This window comes from Bos indicus x Bos taurus, chromosome 1 (genome assembly GCF_003369695.1).
Source record: "Bos indicus x Bos taurus breed Angus x Brahman F1 hybrid chromosome 1, Bos_hybrid_MaternalHap_v2.0, whole genome shotgun sequence".
Lineage (NCBI taxonomy): Eukaryota > Metazoa > Chordata > Mammalia > Artiodactyla > Bovidae > Bos > Bos indicus x Bos taurus.
In genome coordinates this window covers 94,902,137-94,926,456 of record NC_040076.1, presented here as the reverse complement: position 1 = coordinate 94,926,456, position 24,320 = coordinate 94,902,137, and the positions used below count along the sequence as shown (strand labels likewise).

Sequence of the window (24,320 nt, the reverse complement as noted above, 5' to 3'; positions counted from 1 at the left end):
TGTGGGGCATGAGAAGCTAATCACTTAACTTGGACCTAATATTTTTGGTAAGAAGGTAAATCTTTCATCATCATTTGTAGTGGGAGGACTGAGCCCACGTGCTCTGGAAACTGAGCCCTGAGTTTGAGACCCCAGATTTTCAGCTCTCTGCAAATGTGTAACTCTGTTTGGTTAACTACAGCATTTTGGTGGCTTTGTCTGTTGAAAGGAATTGTTAGAACTGTTTAGCTCGGTATGATGCTTTGTCAAGTGCTTAGCAAGAGAGAGCTGTTATTTTATTATTTTATTCACTGATTACAGACATTTAATCATTGGACATACTTCTTAATGGGATGATAGTTATTTAAAATCATTTCTCTGTTACTTTAAAAATATATATGAATTCAAGCCATCACTTTTGTCTTGGACTTACCCCGACTCCTTGAGTGTTCTTGTTCAAGTGACATCTTTGTAGTTCATCTCCAAAATCATGCTTGAGCTGTTTAGCTTATAAAGGAATGTGGGCATAGAATGAAATAACATAAGTGAGAATCACTTTGGGGGGTTGGAGGGAGCGTGTCACAATGCCAAGAAAAGTACTTTAAAAAGTGCTATTTCTACCAATATTTTTCTTTTTCCCTGCCATCTCCAAGAAAGGTGGTCTCTTTTTAAGTAGATATACAGCAGTTTTGCTTCCTCTCCAAAGTCTGGGATCTAAGGAAAGTTGTAATAAAGGAGAGTAACTTGCTCCCTTTCCCTCTCCCTTTTTTGTGGATGTTGCTCTAACTTTTTAAGAGAGAAGATTGGGCCTTGACTTTAGTGGGCAAAACCATGGGGCTCCAGGACCTGCCTTTCATCTCTGGGTCTTCACCTCGGATGATGTTCTTCATCTCTACACAATGGCATAGAGATGCCACTGCAGGGGAACAGCAACGGTGCAGGCTAAGTAAGACCTTGACATATTTTAAATCTTAGCCATCTTTGTTGCTCACCGCTTCAATGCTCATTTCTTTAAAATAACATAGAATATTTGGCAGAGGTGTCAATGACTAGAATGGTTTTCTCTGCTTTGGCAGTGCCTAGGCCTCACTAACTTCTTATAAATTGGAAGCTTAGCTCCAAAAACATAAAAGAAGAAAAACCTGAATTTTAGCTAGTTGTGTACTGGCAGGTTGTCTTAGACATAAACACAGTTGAATGGAAAGAATAGGGACTGGAGTCTGTGTTGCTCCATGGGAGTGAATGAGCCAGTGTTAGACATTAATAATGTTGGGGGAAAAAACAACCTTTACCACTTTAAAAAAACAAAACAAAAACAAAAATCTGGCAGTCATTGCAGGCTAACTGATGAAAATGAAAGGTCAGTTCCTTCGGTGCCCCACCTCAGTGTATGCCCCAGGCCATGTTAATAATGGCAATCCTATTATTTTCTTGCAGTAAGCAGGAAATGCTGTCTACACCCATTAGATTTGTTTGAGTGGCCCCTGGCTGGAAATGAAGAAAATTTAATTTTCTAACTAGCTAGAGGAGGAAAAAAAAAATCATGCAGTGCTGCATAGAGGTTGATTGGGGGACTGGAATAAGAAGAGTGTTATTAAAAAAAGAACTTGATGTTTTTAATCTCAATTATAGGAATGTATGTACATTGAAATCATGAATGGACTTGTATACAGGTTATGTGTGTAGAAAATCTTTCTGAATATTGTCAGAACTGGCTCAGTTCTGGATTTTTTACCACATTTTTGCAGACTGCACAGTTCTCACATATCCCACTGGCTGCTGGAAACTTGCTGGGTTAGTTGTTTTTAAGATTGATTTGCTTTTCAAAACCAACATTCATTTTGGAGAAATTTGTATATTCATTAGGGCAATCAGTTACTCTGTTAGTATCAACAGCAGGAAGAAAAAAATTGGTATTAGGTAATGTTACAGAGAAAGTGAGCCTCTCCTTGCCTTTCAGGGTTGCATTGACTAATCTTGGTTGCATTGGCTTTCTTGGTTTTCACTGATTCATGTCCTTTGCTTAAAAATGAAATCTTTTAAAAAGTGTGTTTTTGTTTTTTTTTTTTAAAGCAGGTTGATGATATTCCTCCTATATCTTTACATTTTTTAATGAATCAGAATATCTTTATTACCATTTTGATATTTGATTTATTGGGATGCTCTGTTCCAGATTCTCAGTTGGTATATAATTCATTTTTCTAAGACAATGTCAGGTTTTCCCAGGAAATACATAATGAAGAGTCCCTTAAGTTGAAGGGACTTGTTTAAAATCACAGGAGTAGCCAGTACTAGAAGAGCAAGCGTTTCAGTCTTTGTGTCCAGAGAAGGTAAAAGAAGCCCTTCTGTTTTAATGGATCTGTAATTCGTAGGGAACCGGTCTTCTTGGGTTACTTCAGGTCATTGTGTTTGCTTTGCACTGACTGTACACTTAAGAGTTTTTTCTTTGTTTCCTGAAATGCTAATTTCGAAAGGAGTTTGTTTCTAATATCAGCATAGCAAAAGACCAGGGAGTCAAGGGACTTTTATGAATATCGTCCTTTTGTCTTAATTCTTCGCCTTTTAGCAGTTCGCCTCTAGTGGGGAGCATTTTGCCTCTGACGTTTTGCTTCAGGTTGTCATTGTGAACATTTTTCATAGCGTTTATTTTCCTCATTTGTTTGTCACCATCAGTATAAGAAGAAGTAAAGCATGGGATCCTCAGTTTTTGTAGCTAATCATGATATATGTGTGTTTTGATATTTTGGCGCGAGCACATCGTGTGGTACATATTTGGGGGGACTTTTTAAAATCCAAATTTATATTTCATTTTTAAAAGAAATGGTACTTTCTAGTAGCCTTTTCTGTTGTAAGGGTCCCGGTGGGTTTTTTTTTTTTTTTGACACTTCTGAGATTAGTCTTCCTTGAGACTCATGACAGGAATTGCACCCCATGGTGTGGGGAATTTGAAACTTACACATAAAAACAACTTAAAGGGCTTTGGAAAATTTTATGTGATACTGGGAGTCAGATGTCTTGATCTAAAAATTTATTTGATTGGGAATTTAAGTTTGAAATGTTTGTATGGATTGTTAACTGGCTGGCTGGGATCTGTTATAGACTGGTTAAACTATTTGAAGTATATCTGGTGTATTTAAGTTTGGCAAGAAATCAGGGCAGAGATACAAGTTAGGCGTTATTATTTATTTTTCTAAGTCAGTAATGCAATTCATCTTTTGCCATGGAAAAGTAATCATTGAAAACACTATACCTGATAGCCTGTATAAACTTACTTAACCTGTAGCTTAACGATATTTTTTCCAGGATGCTGACCGGATGATTGCGTATAAGGATGTTTATCCATTGTCCAGTGAATTAAAACCTTTAGAGGAATAGAGGGTGTGTATCATTTATTCCTAGGGTTGTTCTTTTGAGTGGTTTAGTTACTGAGAGCCTTTGTTTTGAAATGTTTCAAACCAGTTAGGCATCTTTTGACCTAAATTTTCCAGCCTTCAACTTTAAGGAATACATACTTGGAATAGCAAGAATGTGAAGATTTAACCAGGTAGTCAGCTCCTGTTAGCTGTGAAAGGGCCTGGGCCTCAAACTGGTGTTTACTAAATACTTGTTTTTTTTGCAGACTGTTGTTCCATCATGAAGAGGGAACTCTCATAGTGAACTGTCATAGAGAACCAGTTGACACTGAGTTCTCTGATGTTCTCTCAGGATTCTCATGACTCAATCTTGTAAACCTCTGAATAAGTATAAGCGATGGAAGAGGATACATTTCAGTTGAAACGATTCTTCTTGTGGATGTTGGTGAGCCCTTGTCCCGGGGTAGGAGGTGGTAGTGCTGTTCTCACACTTGTAGGTGCCTTCAGAGAAGAATTGGTGGTGGTGAAGGTCAGGAAGAGTACCAGAGGGGGACGACAGAGGATGAGACGGTTGGATGGCATCATGGACTCGATGGACATGAGTTTGAGCAAGCTCTGGGAGTTGGTGATGGACAGGGAAGCCTGGAGTACTGCAGTCCATGGGGTCGTAAAAAGTTGGACGTGACTGAACGACTGAACTGAACTGATGAGTTAAATCCACACTCAGGCTTTCCTCCCTGGTGATGAGGCTGACTGCCCACATTGGTGAGAGAAAATTCTCGTGGCCCACCCCACACTTTTCATTTCTCCCTTAGCAGTAGAAGGTTGTAGGAACTGATGAGCTGCATGAACCAGTACCTGAAACTTAGAGAGCCTTCAGTTCAGTTAGAACTAGTGTGTGTGTGTTTGACTGAGGCCAGTGTAGCGATATGTGGAGCAAGGAGGCTGCCGATTCCCCTTAGATGTCCACTGTTACAGAAATTCCATGACGACAGGTACCATGTCTTTCCTTTTCTCTCTGTGCAGTGGCAGACAACAAGTGCTTAGTAAGTTATTGAATAAATGGCTTAATTACTGAGCAAAACAATGTTGTTTTGACACTGATATAACATGTGTTTGAACTAGGAGAAAATTTGTTTGATTTCAGTTTGAAAACTCTGTTCCAATTCTTGGAAGAAATATGGAATTTTCAATTTAAAATAACTGATACCTGAAAATAAGTGAAGATTGAAAAATTTTGAGTGTCCAGTGATAGTGAAGAACTATTTGTTTTGCAAGTAACAGAAACACTCAAACTAGCTCAAGTCCACTGCCGCCCCCCCCCCCCGCCCCCCGCCGCCCCCCCCGCCCCGCCCCGAAAAAGGTTGGAGTCACTGGAAACGAGGGCAGTGTGCTTGGACCTCGTGAGGTCTTGGACCCAGCCCTGGGAAGTCATTGGGAGCCAAGACTGCTTTTCTTCCTCTTTCTCTTCCTTTTTTCTTTGATACTTCTTCTTCTGTAGAGTCCGTGTTACGTTAATGCTGGATGTTTCAAAACTCATAAACTTTATCAGTTTTTATTTTTCCTTCCAAAATGCCAGTCTACACATGCTTTCTAATGATGAATTGAAGGTATAAGATGGTAGAAATATTATCTTAGAGCCACTTTGAAGCAAATTCCTTTCCCAGAGTGTCATTTATAGTCAGTTTGTGGGAGGAAAGTTATATAAAGAATGACTGCTATTTCATCAAAATAATGATAATCTATATTTTCCTGTGTCTTGTTTTCTTAAAATGAATTGCAGTGAGACATGGCCTGGCTGATTTCTTCCCTTAAATCATCTCAGAAACTGTGCCCAGTCCATTAATTGCTTTGTTCAGTGGGCAGGAAATGGTTATGTTTGTACAAGTTACACAATCTTAACTAAGTTGGAGCAAGGAACCAAAGAAGTCTCTGATCTTTTTCTGCAGAATTAACTATTTGGATCCGGAAGCTTACAGATGATACATAAGCCAGGTTACTGGGGTATACTTAGGTAAAATAAATTATGATTTTTGCTATCAGAATGGCTGCCTGTTTAGGGATATTGAGGAAAGTGGATGCATGAGGTCATCAGGCTGATTGTGAGATTAAGTCTGTGCAGTTTTCCTTCCTTAACAGTTTCTTATGCCTGCTAAAAAGGAGGTGTCCTGAAGCTGGTTCCCTGTTGGCTTTACCAGGAAGAGTCAGCCTTTCTTTTCTCTCTCTTCCATATCCTCCCTTGCAGGCTGTTTGGAAATTTGTTGTTTTTCTTTTCTGGGGTTGGCAGGTTGTTTCTTCTCCTCACTCCCTTACTCCTGCCTGGTACCTGTCTCTCAGAACCCCAGTTATCTCCTGCTTTTCTCCTTCCTGAAAGTAGAACTTTTCTCTTTATCACCATTTGATGATTTTTTTTTTAGTTTTTTTTTTTTTTTTTTAATATGGACCATTTTTTAAAGTCTTTATTGAATGTGTTACAATTCTGCTTCTGTTTTATGCTTTGGTTTTTTGACTGTGAGTCCTGTGGGATCTTGGCTTTCCCACCAGGGGTGGAACTCTCATCTCCTGCACTAGAAGCCAAAGTCCTAACCACTGGACCTCCAGGGAGGTTCATGTTTGATATTTCTTAAGCATTCTGATTGATAATTTGCAGTTTGAGCAGAGCTCCCCCCCTTTTTTTGTATAGTACTTCTAAGTACTTTTCAGACTTTGCCTACCTATTCATTCATTTATCCTCCTCTTATTTTGACTTCTGTTATTTCCTGTAGTCCATATATCACTGAGAGAAAATATGATCTTAAGTAAGGAAATAACTAATAGAGGTCACATTGAAAAGAAAATGAATTAAGTGAATTTGGGCATAGTTTCTCTCTTTAAAACGTGAGCTGTCTGATTCCTTTAAAGAAGTGCTCTTTTTGCTGTATGAGCTGCTGTTGCAAAGTCACGTTTACTCTCGTAACTCCTTAAGATTTCTCTTTTGAATGGCCCATTGCCATTCCCTGTTTGCTTGTGTCTTTTGCTTTCTTCCTTGATAAATACTTTTTTTTTTTTTAAGAACTTTGGAAGCAAGCCTTAATTTTTGTAGATTTTCCCCATTTTTTTCTTCACATGTTCCGCAGTTCTTTAAAATGTAATCTTTCCTTATGGTCTGTTTGTTTTGCCATTTACCGACTCACCGCCGTCTTCGAAAAGTCCTGCTTTTGCTTGTACCTTTTCTTCTGGTTCAGAATCTTTCAGTTGATTCCTCTTCTACTTCTTTCCTCTCAGCAGTTTCCTTTGATGGTGAAACCTGCCTTGGAATTTGTACTTGAGCTTCTTAAACCCTTTAGGAAAGGTAGTTCTGTCAGCATTCACTTCTCTTTCTCTTCTATTCCAAAAGGCTAAGGACAAAGAATCCTTACACATTCCTGTGCTGAGGAATCTGGGGTTTCTGCTATCCTGTTTTTACCAGGGTGTGAATTCCCTGGGAAGGTACCTGATAAGATCTCCCATCTCTTCCCTAAGCTCCGGGTAGGACACAAGCATTGCGTTTGGAATTGGCTCCAGACACTCAGATACCATTAATTTAGTAATGATTACATGAGGCTTTGAAGGCAAACAAAACAGCTTCTCTAAAAGGTGAACTGGGTAAAATCAGAATGGGATGACCTCTAATGACTTCTCTAGCTCTCTTTTCTCAATCTGTGAATTCATCCTCAAGGAAGAGTTCATCAGAAGGGGAGAACCATCATTCCCCTTTTTAGGCTTTTTTATTTGTACTCTGTCTGCAGTTTAATTTTGTAATCAGAGCTTAGCTACTATTTGCTCATCTGTAAAATTCCTTTTAACTTACCTTTGTAAGAAAGTCTGCTACCAGATAAAATTTCAGATTGTTCAGTTTTAAAATGTTTTACTTAAAAAGAGAAGATAGTTCTTCAGTGGAAATTGTGACTTCAGAGATAACTTTCATGTCTTTGAAATCTGGAAAAAGATTTTTATTAAATGAAAATTTAATAAATTAAAAAATTAAGTATTTGTAGGGAATCTGTAGCCATTGCTGGTTGACATCTTTCTTCTTGTGCTCCAGAGAAAGCTCACTAAATTTAAACCTGTGAGCTTTCAAGTGGCTTTTATTATCAGTGATATATTGCGTGAAGTTGGAACTTTTCAGATTCATATTTATGGCAGAGATAATGGGAACTTTGATTTTCATTCATTGTCACTGTATGTACCTGGCACGTAAGTAGGCTCTCCATTTGCTTTATTGGATAAACAAAGAAAGTGATCCTGCTGTTCAATGGGATTTTAAAAATTCTCCACCAAGATCACCATTCATGGCCCCTGTTGCCCTCTGTGTTATGTGACTTCAAATTTATTGCAAACTTACCAGACATCTCAGGCACTGTAGGGACAGACTCCTAAAATTTCTGGTGGACTTCCATGTCTCATTCTTGGCAAACTGAAATGTAAATGAACACATATAAATTTCACTCTAGATCAGAAAAGCCTCTTTTTAGTGAAATTTGCGGAAGGTCCTGCTTCCTGCCTGTGAGATAGGGTGATAGGATCACATCCGAGAAACTGCCACCTTGTTCAGAAGTGACATGATCGCTGTTCAGTTTGGAATATTGATAAGTGAGCAGATTTATTTGGAAGCACTTTGTTTTTACTACATGCGTAAAACTCCAGGGAGCATTGAGTAGGAGTAGAGGTGCTCCCTTTTGGCTATGCATTAGCAACGTGGCAGTTACTGATCTGTCATTTACTTTGAAAAGGAATTACAAAGTTTTGGCCTCCTGCCTAGAGCTGCTCCAGATGGTCAGAAAAGAGTTTTGTGCTGAAGTCAAAGAGTATATTGCAGTGATAGAGTTGTGCTTGCCATGTTTATATTAGAACAGGGACTTCCCCCTTGATCCCTCTGCACAGTCTTTCCATTTCTTTTTTAACCTGAGGGAGTAAGAGGAGGAAAATACTGCTTTGGACTTACGGAGTCTAATACTTGGAAAACCTTTGTTCTTGATGGGGATGTAGAGGTATGGCATGTGATCCATAGAGTTGCTTTGTTAACCTCTGTACCTCTGGTACTTAGTATTTACAAAGGCCGCATGAAGAATTGGATATACCAAGACCATTCTAACTGATTTTGAAATGGGGGTCAAAATGGGGGTCAAAATTTGAAATGACGATGCCGCCCGGCGGCTGGCGCTGGCTGCGCGGCCTTTGGGCTGTGGGTCAGCCCCTGTTCCAAGGCCGTGCGTTGCTCGTCACCAACACCCTGGGATGCGGCGTTCTCATGGCGGCTGGGGATGGGGCGCGCCAGACCTGGGAGATTCACGCCCGGCCCGGCCAGAAGTTCGACCCGCGGCGCTCAGTGAGCATGTTTGCAGTCGGCTGCAGCATGGGCCCCTTCCTGCACTATTGGTATCTCTGGCTGGACCGCCTGTTCCCTGCATCTGGCTTCCCTGGCCTCCCAAACGTCCTCAAGAAGGTCCTCATTGACTAACTGGTGGCCTCTCCTATGCTTGGCGTCTGGTACTTCTTGGGCCTTGGCTGCCTGGAGGGCCAGACCCTGGACAAGAGCTGTCAGGAGCTGTGGGACAAGTTCTGGGAATTCTACAAGGCTGACTGGTGTGTGTGGCCTGCTGCGCAGCTGGTGAATTTCCTCTTCGTGCCCCCCCAGTTCCGAATCACCTACATCAGCGGCCTGACGCTAGGGTGGGACACCTACCTCTCCTACCTGAAATACCGGATCCCAGGCCCTCTGACACCCCCAGGCTGTGTGGCCCTGGGCACCATACAGACTGAGCCCCCAGATGCCAGACAGCAAGGCAAGACTGACTGAGCTGCCGCTGACCAGCCACCTGGGCAGAAAGGGGAACCGACTCCTAGGCCAAGTCCTAGCCACACCCTGACTTCTGGGCATCTGCTTGGGCTGCCCCTGCCAAGCCCACTAACAGGCCTCAGTTTCTGCCTCTGGAATACAACCATGAAGATGGACAGTTGTACCTCAGCCTTTCTGGGACAGCTTCAAGTGACTCGTGATGGGCCATCCTCAGCTCTGGGGTCTCAGCCAGCCAGCTAGCACCAAGCCCTCAACACTGCTGTAGGCTGGGCGCTGGGACCAAGGTGGGGGATATCGCCCATCCGCTTGGATCCGGGCCCCAGAATTTGGAGCCTCCAGTCTTATCCTCTAGTCATGGAGTATGGAAGTACCATTAAATTCTCTTTGTAATTGAAAAAAAAAAAAAAAGAAATGGGGGTCAGAAGCTTCATTTGGATTGCATGTGCTCCTCTGATAAACTGGCTGTTAGCCCACAACTGCTGTTTAGTGGCCTTCCTCAGTCAATTGGCCCATCTCTGATGGGAGCTGGGCATTACTGCATCTTTTCTCATGTTTCCCCATGATTCTGTGGTCAGTTGGGCAATGGTGAAGTGTAGATGTCCAGTGTGGGTGGGAGGTGGGCTTGGGGAGATGAGCAGGGGGAAGGTTATGGTGTTAATAGCAGTTCCCAGACTTTGCTTTTCTGGACACTAACACTTAATTTCTACCCATGACCTTATGTGCCTTCATCTCAACCTTGGAAGGGGAATGATGTGATTCCTATTTTCTAGATGAGAAAACAGATTCAGAGCGATAATAATAGGCTCAAGGAATAACCAGGTAACTCTGGCTACCTGCTCACATACAATTTTGGAGAAATTTATTACAAGTCTCCTGCCCCTTCAGGTTAGAGGTGACTGCAGGCTTCAGGAAATAAAGCTCATTTTCCTATGGGAAACTTGGGCCTTGTTCAAGCTGAGCCTTTTAGTAAAGCTTGGTCACAAGGCTTAGATTAAGACCTAAACCTACAGGCTGCTGCTCTCCCACACTGCTTTCGGTTACCCTTGTGGTTATTGAGTAACTTGGTGAGTTTGAAGAACATTAACAAAATTTTTATGTCTTCGAAGAAAATCCAGCACATGGGGAAGTGACATTAAGTTGCATACCCCAGAAAGGAATTTTTATCTATTTTGAGATGTTGGTATATAAATTGAAAACCCTATAATTTTGACTCTTGTACTCTTAGTTGATTGTCTAGGTGCTTGATGATAGATGGCTGTTTTGAAGCACTTTTATTGAAAAATGTAAAGAACTTGTGTTCTTCACAAATAGGTACTTCCCTGTGTAGACCTAAGACTTAATCAGCAGTTTCTTTCCCCAGCAGTCTTCCAGGAGCTTCCAGAATCCTCCTCTAGGCTGTTATTCTGCTTCATTATTTTGTCTTTCTTTAAAATCTCCACTGTTCAGATAGTGTTCAGACAATATTATTTTTCTATACATATTATATGGTACTATAATTACTTCACGAGTTCTTTTGGGATTGCGTCCTAAACTGCAGAACATCTCATTCTGGTTGATGTGCTTTTTGAAGTCTTGCTGCCTTTGTGATGAAAAAGGATCAAAGTGGAGTGGAGGTGGGGTTAGTCCAGTCTAATTTAAATCTGATCTCTGAGGCTTTTACACTTGCACAAAGGCCACAGAGTAGGCTTTCTTGTTGTTGCTTTATTACAATTATGAAAGAAACATTATCTATTATTTTATAAAAGATCATAAAAGAAAGATACATTTTTTAGTGTTTTCTACGTTAAAAAAAAACCCAATTACCATGAGTCATAAAGCTACAATTACATCAAGAGTCTCTTATATGAAAGAGTCTTTAGTGGATTTTTGGTGCGGTCATTGTGTCTGTATCAGGGGAGTGAAATGTCATCATCCTTGAAAAAAAATTACTTAAGAGACCTAGAAAGAGTCTGTAGAAGTTTGTATCTTCTTAGGGCCTTAAGGTCCAGGAGTTAGTACTACAGAACTGACTTTCAGATCTGGGTTACCAGTAATTTTCCCTACTACTTATCCTCATGACTTACTGAATATATTTCAGGTTTCTCTTTGCCATTCGTTTGGAAGAGCCTTCCTCTGAGAATTAACTATAGAATATTTGTTGAAAGATCTTCACACAGAGGGTGTGGTGTTGCCACTGTTTCAGGTTGTGCAGTGTGGTATTCTAACCCAAAGGCTCCGGAGAGCAGAGAACGTACAGGGCATCTTCTCCCACTGCCCTTGTGCCCACGTGCTCCAGGAACACCAGAAGTCACGCTGCTCAGTGTCCTCGCCTACCTGTGTTCCCATTGCCCGGGGCGCCTCCTCTCAGGTATATGGCGGCTGCGTAGATTTTAGCTCTACCATTCTTCATACTCAGACCTGTCTTATTGGAACCTATTCCACAGCCCCCATTGCTCTTTTCAGGTTCTTGTGCTTTGTCATTAGCCACCTGTCTCCTCCCTGCTGGACTCAGGCTTTGGGCTCCTCTGGATGGATAGTAGGTTCCCCTTTTACATCTCCAGGCTCAGGGCTGATGCTATGCCCCTGAGGAAGGAAGCCCACGGAAGAAGAAAATAAGTCAGTGATTGACTGGCCTGAGCACAGCTCCTATAGTACTCATCAGTTCTGTTTCCTCAAACACTTTATGTGAATTAGAATGGGTTCTTTCCTTTCAAACCATTGATCAAGTATCTGGGCGACAGTGTGTTTTGAGGAGTACTCATTTATAGCAAGAGTAAAAATGTTTAGCAATAATAATAATATTGAATGCTTACCATGTGAGCTCTTTTAAGTGCTTTATGTGCATTTCTTCATTTAATCCTCACAGCTTCATGAGGATATTATCTTTATTTTGTGGATGAAGAAACTGAGGCACTGAGAGAGCAAGCTACTTGCTTGGAGTTAAAAGTCTAGTAAGTTGTGGCATCAAGATCGGGACCCAGGCAGTATGTGGGATAGGAGAGGGTATAATATCTTCTCCCTGAAAAGGCATATTCCTCTGTCAGTCTTCTCCGTGTTACGTATTACTTTATTCCTCTTATATTTACTTGGGTCAACCTCTTGTGCTTTTGCTGAGAAACCTCACTGTTGGCCTCCCTGACTTGGTACCTGCCTATTACGATTTGCTGTTGGTGGGAGGGTAACGCTGGCCTTGCTGTTGGCTGCTCCTTCCACTTGAAGTTGACAGGTTTGTGTATCTTAATGAGAATTGAAATTTCCTTTGTATTTATTTATTCATTTTATGTTACTAAGCAAAATGTTTTTCAGAGATGTTTGCTGGCTTTTATGTGGCTAGAGCAAGCAGATACAGGATTTATCACTATTAAGCAAAGGTTGATACCTTCAGGGAATTAATGAATTGTAATAAGTCATCATTATGTGCCTTTGATTGGATTGGCCCACCTCAGTTTCTGATCTTCAGCTCCCGTTCACAGCACCTTGGTAGCCTCACCTAGCAGTGCCTGGATACTCTGGCCAGGTGGCTCAGGTTTCACCTTTACCAGAAGGACATTGTGGAATCCGACTGACAGTTCCCTTTAGTCCTCTTCATTTATTGGCTGTTTTTTCCTTTCGAATTCTAAGGGGAATAGCCTGAAGCCATTTTTAGAGGGGCTACTTAAGTAGTTTATGAGTGCTTGACTTTTATTTAAATAGCACTTTATTTAAAAAGCAGTTTTCTACGTATTTTGGAGTCATTTACACAGGACCCTATGATGTGAACCCAGTGAGGATTGTCTCAGTTTAGAGATAAGAAAACCTAATCTGAAAGTGTGCCCCTTTCCTAAGGGCGCCTCAGCAAATGAAGGGAAAATCAGGCAATAATTCCGATTTCTTGATTACCTCTCCCTTTTTCCCTCATTGCATTTTATTGTCTCAAAATTGGCACACCTCTAACTGAAAATCTGTAGGTGCACATCTTCACTTATTAAAACTATGAACATTAAAATATTTTCATTGTGCTCACATTTTCCCAGACTCTTATTATTAGAATATTTTGACATTCATTTTTATAAAAATGGAGAATAAAATTAGAAATCACTCAAGTTACCATAATTGTGTAATTTTAGATGTTCTATTATTAAACTGGGATACAGCAACAGAATGCAGCCTCTTGATAGCCTTTAAAAAAAAAGGCACATCTTGGAGTCAAGAATTATGGCATTAAAATAAGACTCTTGGCTATTTCTGGAGTGTGTTAGCTAATTTACCTTCTGGTTTTCTTTTTGTGGAATTGGTGAAGAAAGAGACAAACAAAATCCAAGAAAAAGTCACATGAAAAAATTAGCACTCCTCTGGGCATACAGTTTGTGAGATAATCATAAATTCTACACCCTGTAGTGGCTGATGAGGGTAGGGGAAAAGCAGAATTGTAGCACTCTGGCGGTGGACTAAGAAACTGGTGCACATTTATGACCTTTAACCTTTACCTTTCACTTTAAGTCAAAACCCCCTTATATTTAGGTGAGTTTGTTTTTTAAACATGGTAATTATGAAAAATATTGGAGAAGGAAATGGTAACCCACTTCAGTACTCTTGCCTGGAAAATCTCATGAAGGGAGCCTGGTAGGCTACAGTCCATGGGGTCGCAAAGAGTCGGACACGACTGAGTGACTTTACTTTTTTTTATGAAAAATTTCAACACGTACTACAAAAGTAGAGAATAGTAGTGGGCTCCTGTGTTCTTGTCACCCACCTTCAACATCTGTCAACTCATGGTCAGACTGACTTGGTCTTTACGCATTTTTCGCTCTCTGATGTACGATTTGAAGCAAACCCCAGACCTCTTATCATTTAATCTCTAAATATTTGTGTGTGTGTGTGTGTGTGTGTGTGTGTGTGTATGTGTGTTTCTCTTTAGGTAAGTTCTTTTGGAAGAATATTTTTTTTCTAATTTAGAGTTCGCCAAATAAAATATTGGAATTTTTGCTATATAAATTGGTTGATATTATAAAATTTCTAACTTACCAGTGCTTTTCAAGTTGCTTATATTTTCTCTGACAAACTTTTTTTTTTTTCTGAAACAGGCAAAAAGTTATTCATAGTAATAAACAAGGAGTGTTCATTAGTGTTAAAAATGAGCTTATTTTTCAGACTGAATTTTTTTATTAAAAAAATTACTGTGTTTCAGAAGCTTTCAAACTTTAGTGCAGAATCATAATGCTCTTCAGTTTTATATCTTTTCAATGTTTATGTTTCCCAGCTGTTTCAAACAGACTGAATTTTAGTGTATTATAAGCTTATGCATTCATTAATTTAGACTACTGATTTGGAATTTTCTATAAGTTGAATATAACTTTGATAGCAGGTTTCTATTCAAGGAACATATTTGCTAGTTGGAGATGGTTGACAAAGAGAATTCTGAAGGTTTTATAGTTCAAGTGAATGAATTTATGGGCTCAGTTATCTTTAAGTGTGTATATTTACATACCATAATGCTGTGGATTTAACCTTATTTGAAAAGACTAACCTGATTTATACATACATACAGTCAGTTAACTGATTAATTAAATTTAAGATAAGTAATAAAATTAACCTTTCAAGGTGAAGATCCGACTTTATGAAAGGTGGTCAGTGAATTTTATCTTTTAGCATGGAGACTGGCTTTACAGGCTGTCACATGTACTAAAAGGAACAAAATAATACTCCTTAACTAGAAAAGGCGACGAGGAAAAGGCTATGAGCATTTTTAAGGCCTTGAAGCATACTTAGGGCTTAATAAGAGCAAATATTTGCTTAGTGCTTGCCGTTCTGAGCACTTAACTAACTCATTTAATCCTTACCACACTCCTATGAGGATAGGTGTTGTAATTATCCTTGTTTTATAGATAGGAAACTGAGGCATGGAGAGGGTAAGTAACTGGTCCTCATCCAGAGCTAGTAAGTGGTTGAGCCTGGCTTAGAATCCAGGAGTTGGGCTCCAGAGTGCAGGATCTGAACAATTATGCTCCAGTGCCCCACTTGGCTTATAAAACGAAATAAATAACTAGTTCCTATGGAAAATTTGTTGCCTTTTCATCAATGAGAGTATGACATTTTAGAGAAGTCCTGTTCAATAGAACTTTGTGATATGATGGAAATATTCTGTCTACATTATCCAGTAGGATAACCATTAATTACACTGAACACTTGAGATGTGGCTAAGGTGACTAAGGAACAAAACTTTTCACCGCATTTGTTGAATTAACTTAAATAGTCACAGGTAACTTCTGTAAGGGACACTGCAGTTTTAAGAGTCCAAGAAACCTGGGAGAATTTATAGTTTGCATTTTTCTGGGGTAATGACAACATCTTGACATTTTATGACTGTCAGTATCTCCACCTCATTAGGGTACAACCATAATGGTTGTATCATTAAATAGTAATGATTTTAATGAGAGTGAAAATATTTTTACAAATGAGATAATTGAATGTTTAAAACCTTAATGCCTGACGACAAGATGCTGTTTGATCACCAACATAACATCAGCCTACCATGTCTGGAGGCATCCCCTTGTTAATTGCTATGTAGCAAAAATTGCTTTGACATTCCTTTTGCTTTTTAGCCTTGGAGGGAAGTTCTTGCTTTGTAATGAGTCCAGCTCCTTGGTCAAGCTTAACATCAAGGAGTAATGATAAAATAGTAAAATGGCCTTTGCGGACCAAAAGCAGCCCTGAAGAAGCAAGCATTTAGCTCTTTTTCTCCTCCAGCCTGCCCCAGTAGAATTGTGTTGACAGAGCTCCCATATAAGAAAATAAAGCAAGAAAACTCAGTGGTAATGAAGCCAGGTTTCATCTCAAATGAGACCACATAAACTATGATTTAGTTGATAAATCATACCTCCTATAATGTGCTTTCATCTAAGCCTTTATGAGGCACTTAAACCTAATTATTTTAATCTTTTCTTTATGTTGATGAAAAGGGCCAGAGTGGTTGTTTCCATCGGGAATGGTGGGGATCTGAAATGCAGGCAAGATTAAGTCTCCAGATGGTGGTGGGTTTTGGACCTTAGCCACCCGGCAGACATAATTAAACATGTCTGCAGTCCCCTCATTTAGCAGTTCTAAAACAGACATTTTCTTTGTTTATGGGGTTTAACTGTTATCATTAGCATTTAAGTGAAGGACCTGAAGTACTGTAGCCAGTGCTATGCTAAAAGTCAGCCACACGCTGGATCTGGAAGTCTGCTTAGAAAAGTTTGTATGGAGAGAAGTTCCTATCAAACATGGGGAATTTGCATGGCCACGGGGTGTTTTCAACAGGTCCTGTCGGCTCAGTTTTTATTTGTAATTCTCAAATGTAGCAAAGTTAGGATGTAGAGAACCAGGACTGGATGTGAAAGTGGATTGGAATTGGAAGGCAAAAAGTATTGAAGCTCACTGGGTTCCTGGCTTCAGCTTCTAACTGAAGTTGGGCAAATCATTTAATTGCTGTGAACTTTGACATCTCCACTTCGTAAACTTCTTTCAGGATGGGAAACCACATATCACTAGAGAATGATTTGGCTTCTTGAAAGGAGAATTATGGTTTAATTGTAGAATGAAAGGTGGCTATGATGAGTGAGGCCTCATGTTTACTCTAACTGCCTTGTTGCCAGTAAACTCTCCATTTACACTTAGGAGCAGGTGAACATTACCTAAAGGCACTTGAAATGAGTTTTTCTCATGCAGGTGACTATACAGTATGTTCTGGAGTTAACCTTTTTCACTGAATCTTTAGAACTGAGTTGGCCTTTTGATGGGTCAATGCTTCTATAGCTTAACTAAGTTTGCTGACTGTTTTGTGTCCTCTTCACTGAGAAACTCTTGTTATTTTAGTCAGAAAAGTAAAATTTCCTTTCCTTTCATGCTTTTCCCCTCCTGGCCTCTTTCCTTACTGTATGACCCATACAAACTGGAAGCCAGGCCTTCTGACATGAACTTAGGATGATGTTACATTACATCTTCAAGCAGGGGTTGTATCACAGAATGATGACGCTGGGTGAAAACTTTCTTTGGTTGGGACCTTGCAGAAGATGATTTGAAATACAGTCATCTCCAATTCTGACATATATTGGATTCTGTTTTTCTGGTCACTTAATCGAAAGTAGGTGTCTATCCTGAGAGATGCCTTTATACGGTTGAGGATGTACTGGTGCTGCACTGTAGCCTGTGACTCTTGTAACCGACACTGAGGTGGCCTTCTTGCTGTACAAGAAGTAGCAGCAGTTCCAAAAGTCCACCAGGCCAGTATTCAAATCTAGTTCCCTACAAATCCTGTGGATCCCATAACTCAGAAACATGTGTGCTCATGTACATCTGATCAGTCTGAGTTCACTCCTAGAGCAGCCTGTACCAAGGACTTGGTGACAATTGAGGCTTGAACTTTTCTAAAAAAGGAAAAAGTAGCACAAAGTTAAACTTTCCTAATGTAAAGACATCATATTAATTATTTTTAAGAGCAGCCCTTTGTGCTTCTTCATTTGAGTAATTTGTCTTAGAGTTGATGAAATTTGTTGCTTGTGGCTATGAAATCCTGCCTCCCAGCTATAAAGGATGATTTCATGGTGGAGGACGTCGCAGGATCTTAATTTTGCTGCTTTGTAGCATGAGACATGCTTCAAAGGCTGGGGGCATGGGGGGAGGGGAAATAGGGCAATTTAAGCCTGTTTTAAGACACATGGAAAGGAAGCTGGTTTGTAACTAGGGGCATGTGAAACTTGGCAGGACTCAAATCCATTAGTGGCCACAGTCACATGATTGATTACCAGTTGGGGACCTACAGCTAGCTTATTGCAGATCGAGATCTGACATAATTGATGTTGTCATCAGTATTAAACTGTTCACCCTGTCCTGCCAACTTTCTTCCAATAACAAAAGTTTCTTGCTTTGCATGTGTGAAAGTTTTTGTGATTCTGTGTACGTGTACTGAATCATGATCCAGTCACCATTATTTGAACTTTTTTTTTAACTTCTTAATTTTAATAAAGCATTAGAGAAACTGATAATTCCATTACTTCCCCACTGCTTATCTTGGGGAAACCTATGGGTTTTTTCTTACCACGTTAGTGAAGAGAAAGAGGGAAAGACTGCCCCAAACTGTGTTATTCTATGTGTGCGTGCTTGATCGTGTTTAACTTTGTGACCCCATGGACTGTAGTCCGCCAGGCTCCACTGTCCCTGGGATTCTGCAGGCGAGAATACTGGAGTGGGTTGCCATGCCCTCCTCCAGGGGATCTTCCCGACCTAAGGATCGAACCTGTGTCTCCTGCATTGCAGGGGAATTCTTTACCGCTGAGCCACCGGGGGACGTGAAAGAAATACAGGGACAGATAGGCCTCTAAAACTTGGACAGTGACTTAAAAACATGAACTAATATAGACATTAAATGTTTGTTGCTGTTTTTTTATGGAAGTTAGTGGGTTGTTTCCTGAGGGGTTTGCTATAAGGAGTCATTTTGTTCTCTTATGAAAGGAAGGTGGAGGGTTTGTGTGTGGAACTGGACTGGTAGGGAATTGTATGAACAGGTCTCGGGAAAACATGGCAAGGGGCATTCCAATTTCAGAGATTTTTTTAAGTTTTGTAACTTCTCAAGGTGGTATTTCTTCTTTTAGTTAAGGGTTATTGAACACTTTCTTTGTCAAAATGGTATTTTTTTCTTGTCTTTGTGTCTTCTAAAACTTCAAAAGAAGAGGGCTTTGTTTTAATTTTTCCTTAATGCTTTTGGTCATGTTTCAAGTCCTGAGCTCTTTGAATAATGACATATATGTAGATGAAGTCTGCATTATCTCATTAGCCTGAAAATTTATAGATCTGACCATCAAAAGATAAGAACAGTATTTGTAATTTTACATCAAAGATTAAAAAAAATATTTTATTTTTGGCTGTGTTGGATCTCTGTTGCTGCATGTGGGCTTTCTTGAGTAGCAGCGCATGGGCTTCTCATCGTGGTGGCTTCTCTTGTGGAGCGCAGGCTCTAGGGTGCTTGGGCCTCTGTAGTTGTGGTGCGTGGGCTTAGTTGTTCCGAGGCACGTGGGATCTTCCCAGACCAGGGACTGAACCTGTCTCCTGCACTGACAGGCGAATTCTTTACCACTGAGCCATCAGGGAAGCCCCTCATCAAAGATTTTCATCTATCTCCACCAAGGTGGTCATCTCATTTGTTCCAACCAGTGTCAAGACGCCTGTATGTGACATCTTGACACGTGGTCAGCAGCCTGTGCCAGAGGCACTGTGATCCACTACAAGGCAGTTAGACTAGGGGGCTCTGGGGACTGGCTTCTAGGCCTGGTTCTGCCCCCTACCTACCAGTTTGATTTTGGGTATTTTACTATCATGGTTAATCAAGTTCTTGATTCCTTTGACTATTCACTAACACTTTAAGAAGTAATCAGTTAATTTTTTTGTTGTTGTTGAACATCTCTCATGTTTATATTGAACCCAAATTATCATGGTGAAAACTGGGCACTGTTTTTCCACAAATTTTGACTGGCATGCATGTTGAGATACATTTTGCCTTATAGTCCAGTAAATACACGAAAATTTTAAATATATATACCAGAATCGAATCAATACTTTGCCTTTAATCTTTGTGACCCAATTCTATACTATTCTGTTTTACCTAAAGGAATGCCAGTGACCCACTAAATTGGTTATATGCGCCATAGTTCAAAACATGCAACTCCACAGCAACCCTAGAACAAGTTCGTTTTCTTCTTTCATGTGACAACCCCTCAGACTCAGCTCTAGCCAGCTCGTCTGCCTTTAGTACTACCTTCTCTTCCGCAGCTGCAGGTCCCCAGTGTTCAGAGCTTTTCCTTGTGTGATTTGATGTTTTGACTCACCACCGTCCTGGTCAGTTGTCCCTAGATATTTAGAGTTTGTGTCACTCTTAAAATCATGGTGAACACAGGAAGTACAGTCTCAAAATAAAATTTCAACTATGCCAATCCTTCCTTCTACTTCCTTTCCTACTAATGTCTACTCTGTGTCACACATTTTTTTCTACAAATATTTATTCCACACATTTACTGAACGCTGCTCTGTGTTAGGACTCTTCTTGGTGTTTGGGGATACAACAGGGAGCAGCACCCCAGTCTTTGCTTTCAAAGAGCATGGTTGTAGAGAATGGTGCTGCCTGCTAGGAGTGTGAGGGTGAATTGCAGCCAGGCCCTTGCCCATAGAGCTCTCCTTCAGTGCCCAGTTGCATGTGGTCTTTTATGGCTGTTGCATGCTTGTTAGGTATTTCCCTTCTGAATTGTGAGCTCTTCCTGCCTTTCAACTTGAGTGCACATCTCGGCAAAGTTGAAACGTTCACTTCTAGGGAGGCAGTATATGTATGAAGCTTTAAAAAATGTTAATTCTCTAAAACAAAAAAGTTAAGTCAAAATTAGAGAGTTTTAAAAGGGTATCAAAGCACAAGGATACTGACTTATTTTTGATGAGTTTCAGAGTGGTTTTAGGAACATTGAACGCTTCTTTAATATTGATGAAAGCCTGCGAATTCCATTCATGTCACAAAGACATCAAGAGGGGTCTTTAATTTGGGGGGACAATGAAGTATTTTTAAATAAAATTGTAACTATTTCTAGAGTGACTTTGGCATGGACAAATTTAGTTTATAGTTAAAAAGTTAACTAAAATGTCTGCTGTATATAAAGTAATTTATTCAGGATGGGGGTCAGTGGGGAAGAGCTTTGAATGGATGAAATGAGTAAAAATGTGATTCTTGTCTTCAAAGTTTGTATTCGAGTTAAAATCTGCATATACGAAGCTGTGTATTAACTGGTGATCAAGCCATTTAAGTACACCTTGAATATGATTATAGGTAAATAAAATGAAGAACAAATACTTGGAGACCTAGAATTTGAAGTAGACAGAAATGGAGTGGTAAAAAAGATCATGTCTGTTCTAAGTTGAATGTAACATAAGGAATCTGGAGAGTTAAGAAAAACTGCATAGGTGAAGTTGCAATTTATTCACCTTTAGTCAGAATTTCTTCTTCCCATTTGAAAAATTAACAAATTAGGAATTTTTGTAGAAGATTGTAAATATATTTCTAACTTGAGAAACTAAAGTTTAGAGAAAGAGCATGGGAGCAAGCCTTCAACATGACATTAACTCAGTCAGAATAGTATTGTATTGATCCAGGGTGTGAAAATGTTTATGGGGTGGCATTTTCACACAGGCCTCTTCCTTTACTTTATTCTGAACTACATAAATATCAGTTAAAGCTTTCTAAGTTAACAGATGGCGATGTATGCTGGATTTATAAACAAAGCCCTAGAACAATACTGCCCTTAATTGATGAATGCTGTCTCCCTTCTCTGAACAAAGATGTTGGCCTCCAGTGTACTTGTCCGAGAGAGAATTAATGAATTCTTTACTATGACCTCATGTAGAAAGACTCTCACTATAGAGATGCTTCATTCCCCCCACCCCCACCCCCAGAAGAAAACTTGAATACTTTGTAAGCTGCCTAGTATTGAGTTCTCAAAGGTGGACTGAAAAAGTATTTGGACAACTTGTATTAAAGTCACCTTAAAGTCATATTTTCATCTTCAGAGTAAAATGATGCCTCAAAATCAAAAATAGTAATCTAAACAAAATACACAGAAAAGAACATGTCTAATTAGATGATTTCAGGCAAACATGCAAATCAGATCTATTTTAAGCTCTTTGTGAACTTCCACTTGACATTCCTTAGCATGAGGTGACACTTTATACTAATTCTTAAAATGTACTCTCCCTGTGTACTTAAGATCTGTGAAAGTAGCTATTCTGTAATTCAGTTCAGTTCAGTCGCTCAGTCGTGTCCGACTCTTTGCAACCCCATGGACTCTTTGCAACCCCATGGACTGCAACTGGGTGTTGTTTTTGCTTTGGCTCTGTCCCTTCATTCTTTCTGGAGTTATTTCTCCACTGATCTCCACTAGCATATTGGGCACCTACTGACCTAGAGAGTTCATCTTTCAGTGTCCTATCTTTTTGCCTTTTCATACTGTTCACGGGGTTCTCAAGGCAAGAATACTGAAGTGGTTTGCCATTCCCTTCTCCAGTGCACCACATTCTGTCAGACCTCTCCACCATGACCCGGCTGTCTTGGGTGGCCCTACACAGCATGGGTTAGTTTCATTGAGTTAGACAAGGCTGTGGTCCATATGATCAGATTGGCTGGTGTTCTGTGATCATGGTTTCAGTCTGTCTGCCTTGTGATACCCTCTCTCAGCACGTACTATCTTACTGTAATTCTGTAGTATTGTATATTGTAATACTGTAATTCTGTAATATTGCCATGCCAATGAAATATTGGGGTTTGGGAAGACGAGCACAGGTGTCCACTAATGGAAGGTAGGTCCATGTGCATGAGAAGAAGGCTAGAGGAACCATTTGACTAGTATGACAACGTCTGTAGAAAGTATTCACTTGTTGTTTGTTTGGAAATGGTGCATTTTAGATTGTGAAGAAGTCTACCTCGTCTCTTCATCCTGGTTTCTTTGAAACAAGGTTAATTGAGGTAAATATTTAAATATACTGAAGCATTTGGTTTGCAGCAGATGAAAACCCTGGTGCCTTTGGTTGAAGGCAATCTGCACAAAATGCTTTTGACTTTAATGATAGCTTTCTGCCGGCTGCCACCCAGGCGTCCTTCTTGTGCTCACTGGGTTGAGGAGCATTTCCTAAAATGAGGGGGAGATAGTTCACATTAAAGTTCTAGAGGGTCCTGTAAGGCAGCCTTTTATAGGGTGTTCTCCTGGTGAGTGTCACACGATTGCCTTGGGAATGTGTTTGCCTGACGGTCTCTTGACACACCCATACAGGGGATAACACAGACCACCCCTCCCCACTTTTTTGGTTAAGCTCTGAGGTAGGTATTTTAACAATCTTTGAGATACCTGTAGAAATTGTGTGCTGTAGACTCTTGGCCAGGATTGACATTTGTTAAATCAACATCTACTACCTAATTCTAGGTAGTAGAATTAGGAAGAAATGACTAGTTTCTTATATTAAGAACTAAAAGTGTCATGTTGTTAGACTATATGGTTAGAATCTGAAATGAGGCCTCAGTATCCCATGTCCTTCGCTGATTGGGGTGAAATCTGTATTGAGTTGTAGGAGCTGCAAGGCCCTCAGACCTGGTGAAGTCCTGAGCAGGTCTCTGCCTCCTTCCTTATCTGCTGTTCTCCTTTGGCGGGGGAGGCGGGGGCGGGGATAGTTTACTGGAGGTGGGGGGTGGGTAGCTAGAACTCCAGGTACTCCTGATTTTATCAAAAGAGAGACTAGGAAGAACTGGATAAGTCAATTGGGCAGATAGTGATACAAAAGACTTCAGGTAGTTGGAAAGAAATTTTGGAGTCAGGACATTTTTACCACCAAAACAGAGGCGTCTTGGGAATATTCCTGTATAGCCATTGTAAAAGTCTTACTTTAGCACTGCTTGTGGAGATGGTAGGTAATGCCTGGACAGCTACGATCTGGGAAGTTGTTGGTATCCTTTAAGATGATGAAATTTAACTTCTACTAAGGAAAGGTAGGACCCAGAGCATTTTTAAAAGTGAGGTGTGTGTGAGGGATGGGAGTGAGGCTGAGCTCTGATCAATGTGGCTCCTTGTTTTTTGGGTCTCTCCTTATCATGAGAGAAGTATTGTTCCTGGAAATGGAAAGTGTGGAGGCAGAAAATCTATTTCTTTGAAAAAAGAGAGTGGATTTTTGTACTGCTGGGCTAGCTGTTGATCTGGCAGCCTTGGTAACTGAAATCCTGTGTGGCTGTGCAGAAATCTCAAATGCTTGGTTCTAAGTCTGAAATCACAAAGCCTAAATAAAACAAAAGAATAATATTAAAATAATAGAGGATAGAGAAAGAGAAAAAGATTGGTAAGTCATTATTTTTAAAACATATGTATTAGGAATCTGTTTATTTAAACCCCTAAATCAAGAAAACAGAAGTATGGAAAAAAATCAAAACAGAAAAATAAGATTTATCTTTTTCTGGCTATGCTGCATGGCTTGTGGGATCTTAGTTCCCTGACCAGGAATCCAGTCTATCAGTGAAAGCCAAGTCCTAACCACTGGACCGCCAGGGCATTCCCAACAAGGTTTACCTTATAAAAAGCTCATATTTCACTCCTAATTGCCAATGACATTCAATTACCTGAAAGAATTATTTTAAAATGGGGGGGTCTCCCCATTTTCATTAA

The 24,320-nt window shown here is 40.1% G+C and overlaps 2 protein-coding genes across 3 annotated transcripts in view; both read left to right on the top strand.

Moving 5' to 3' along the window:
• The window catches only part of FNDC3B (fibronectin type III domain containing 3B), a 358,778-nt gene that overhangs the window by 17,114 nt on the left and 317,344 nt on the right, over nucleotides 1-24,320 (top strand). The gene's annotated exons all lie outside the window — the stretch shown is intronic.
• Nucleotides 8,070-9,733, top strand: LOC113892301 (mpv17-like protein 2). Its single transcript, XM_027541027.1, is given in 1 exon segment — nucleotides 8,070-9,733. A coding segment is annotated over 1 exon segment (663 nt). The 5' UTR covers nucleotides 8,070-8,487; the 3' UTR covers nucleotides 9,151-9,733.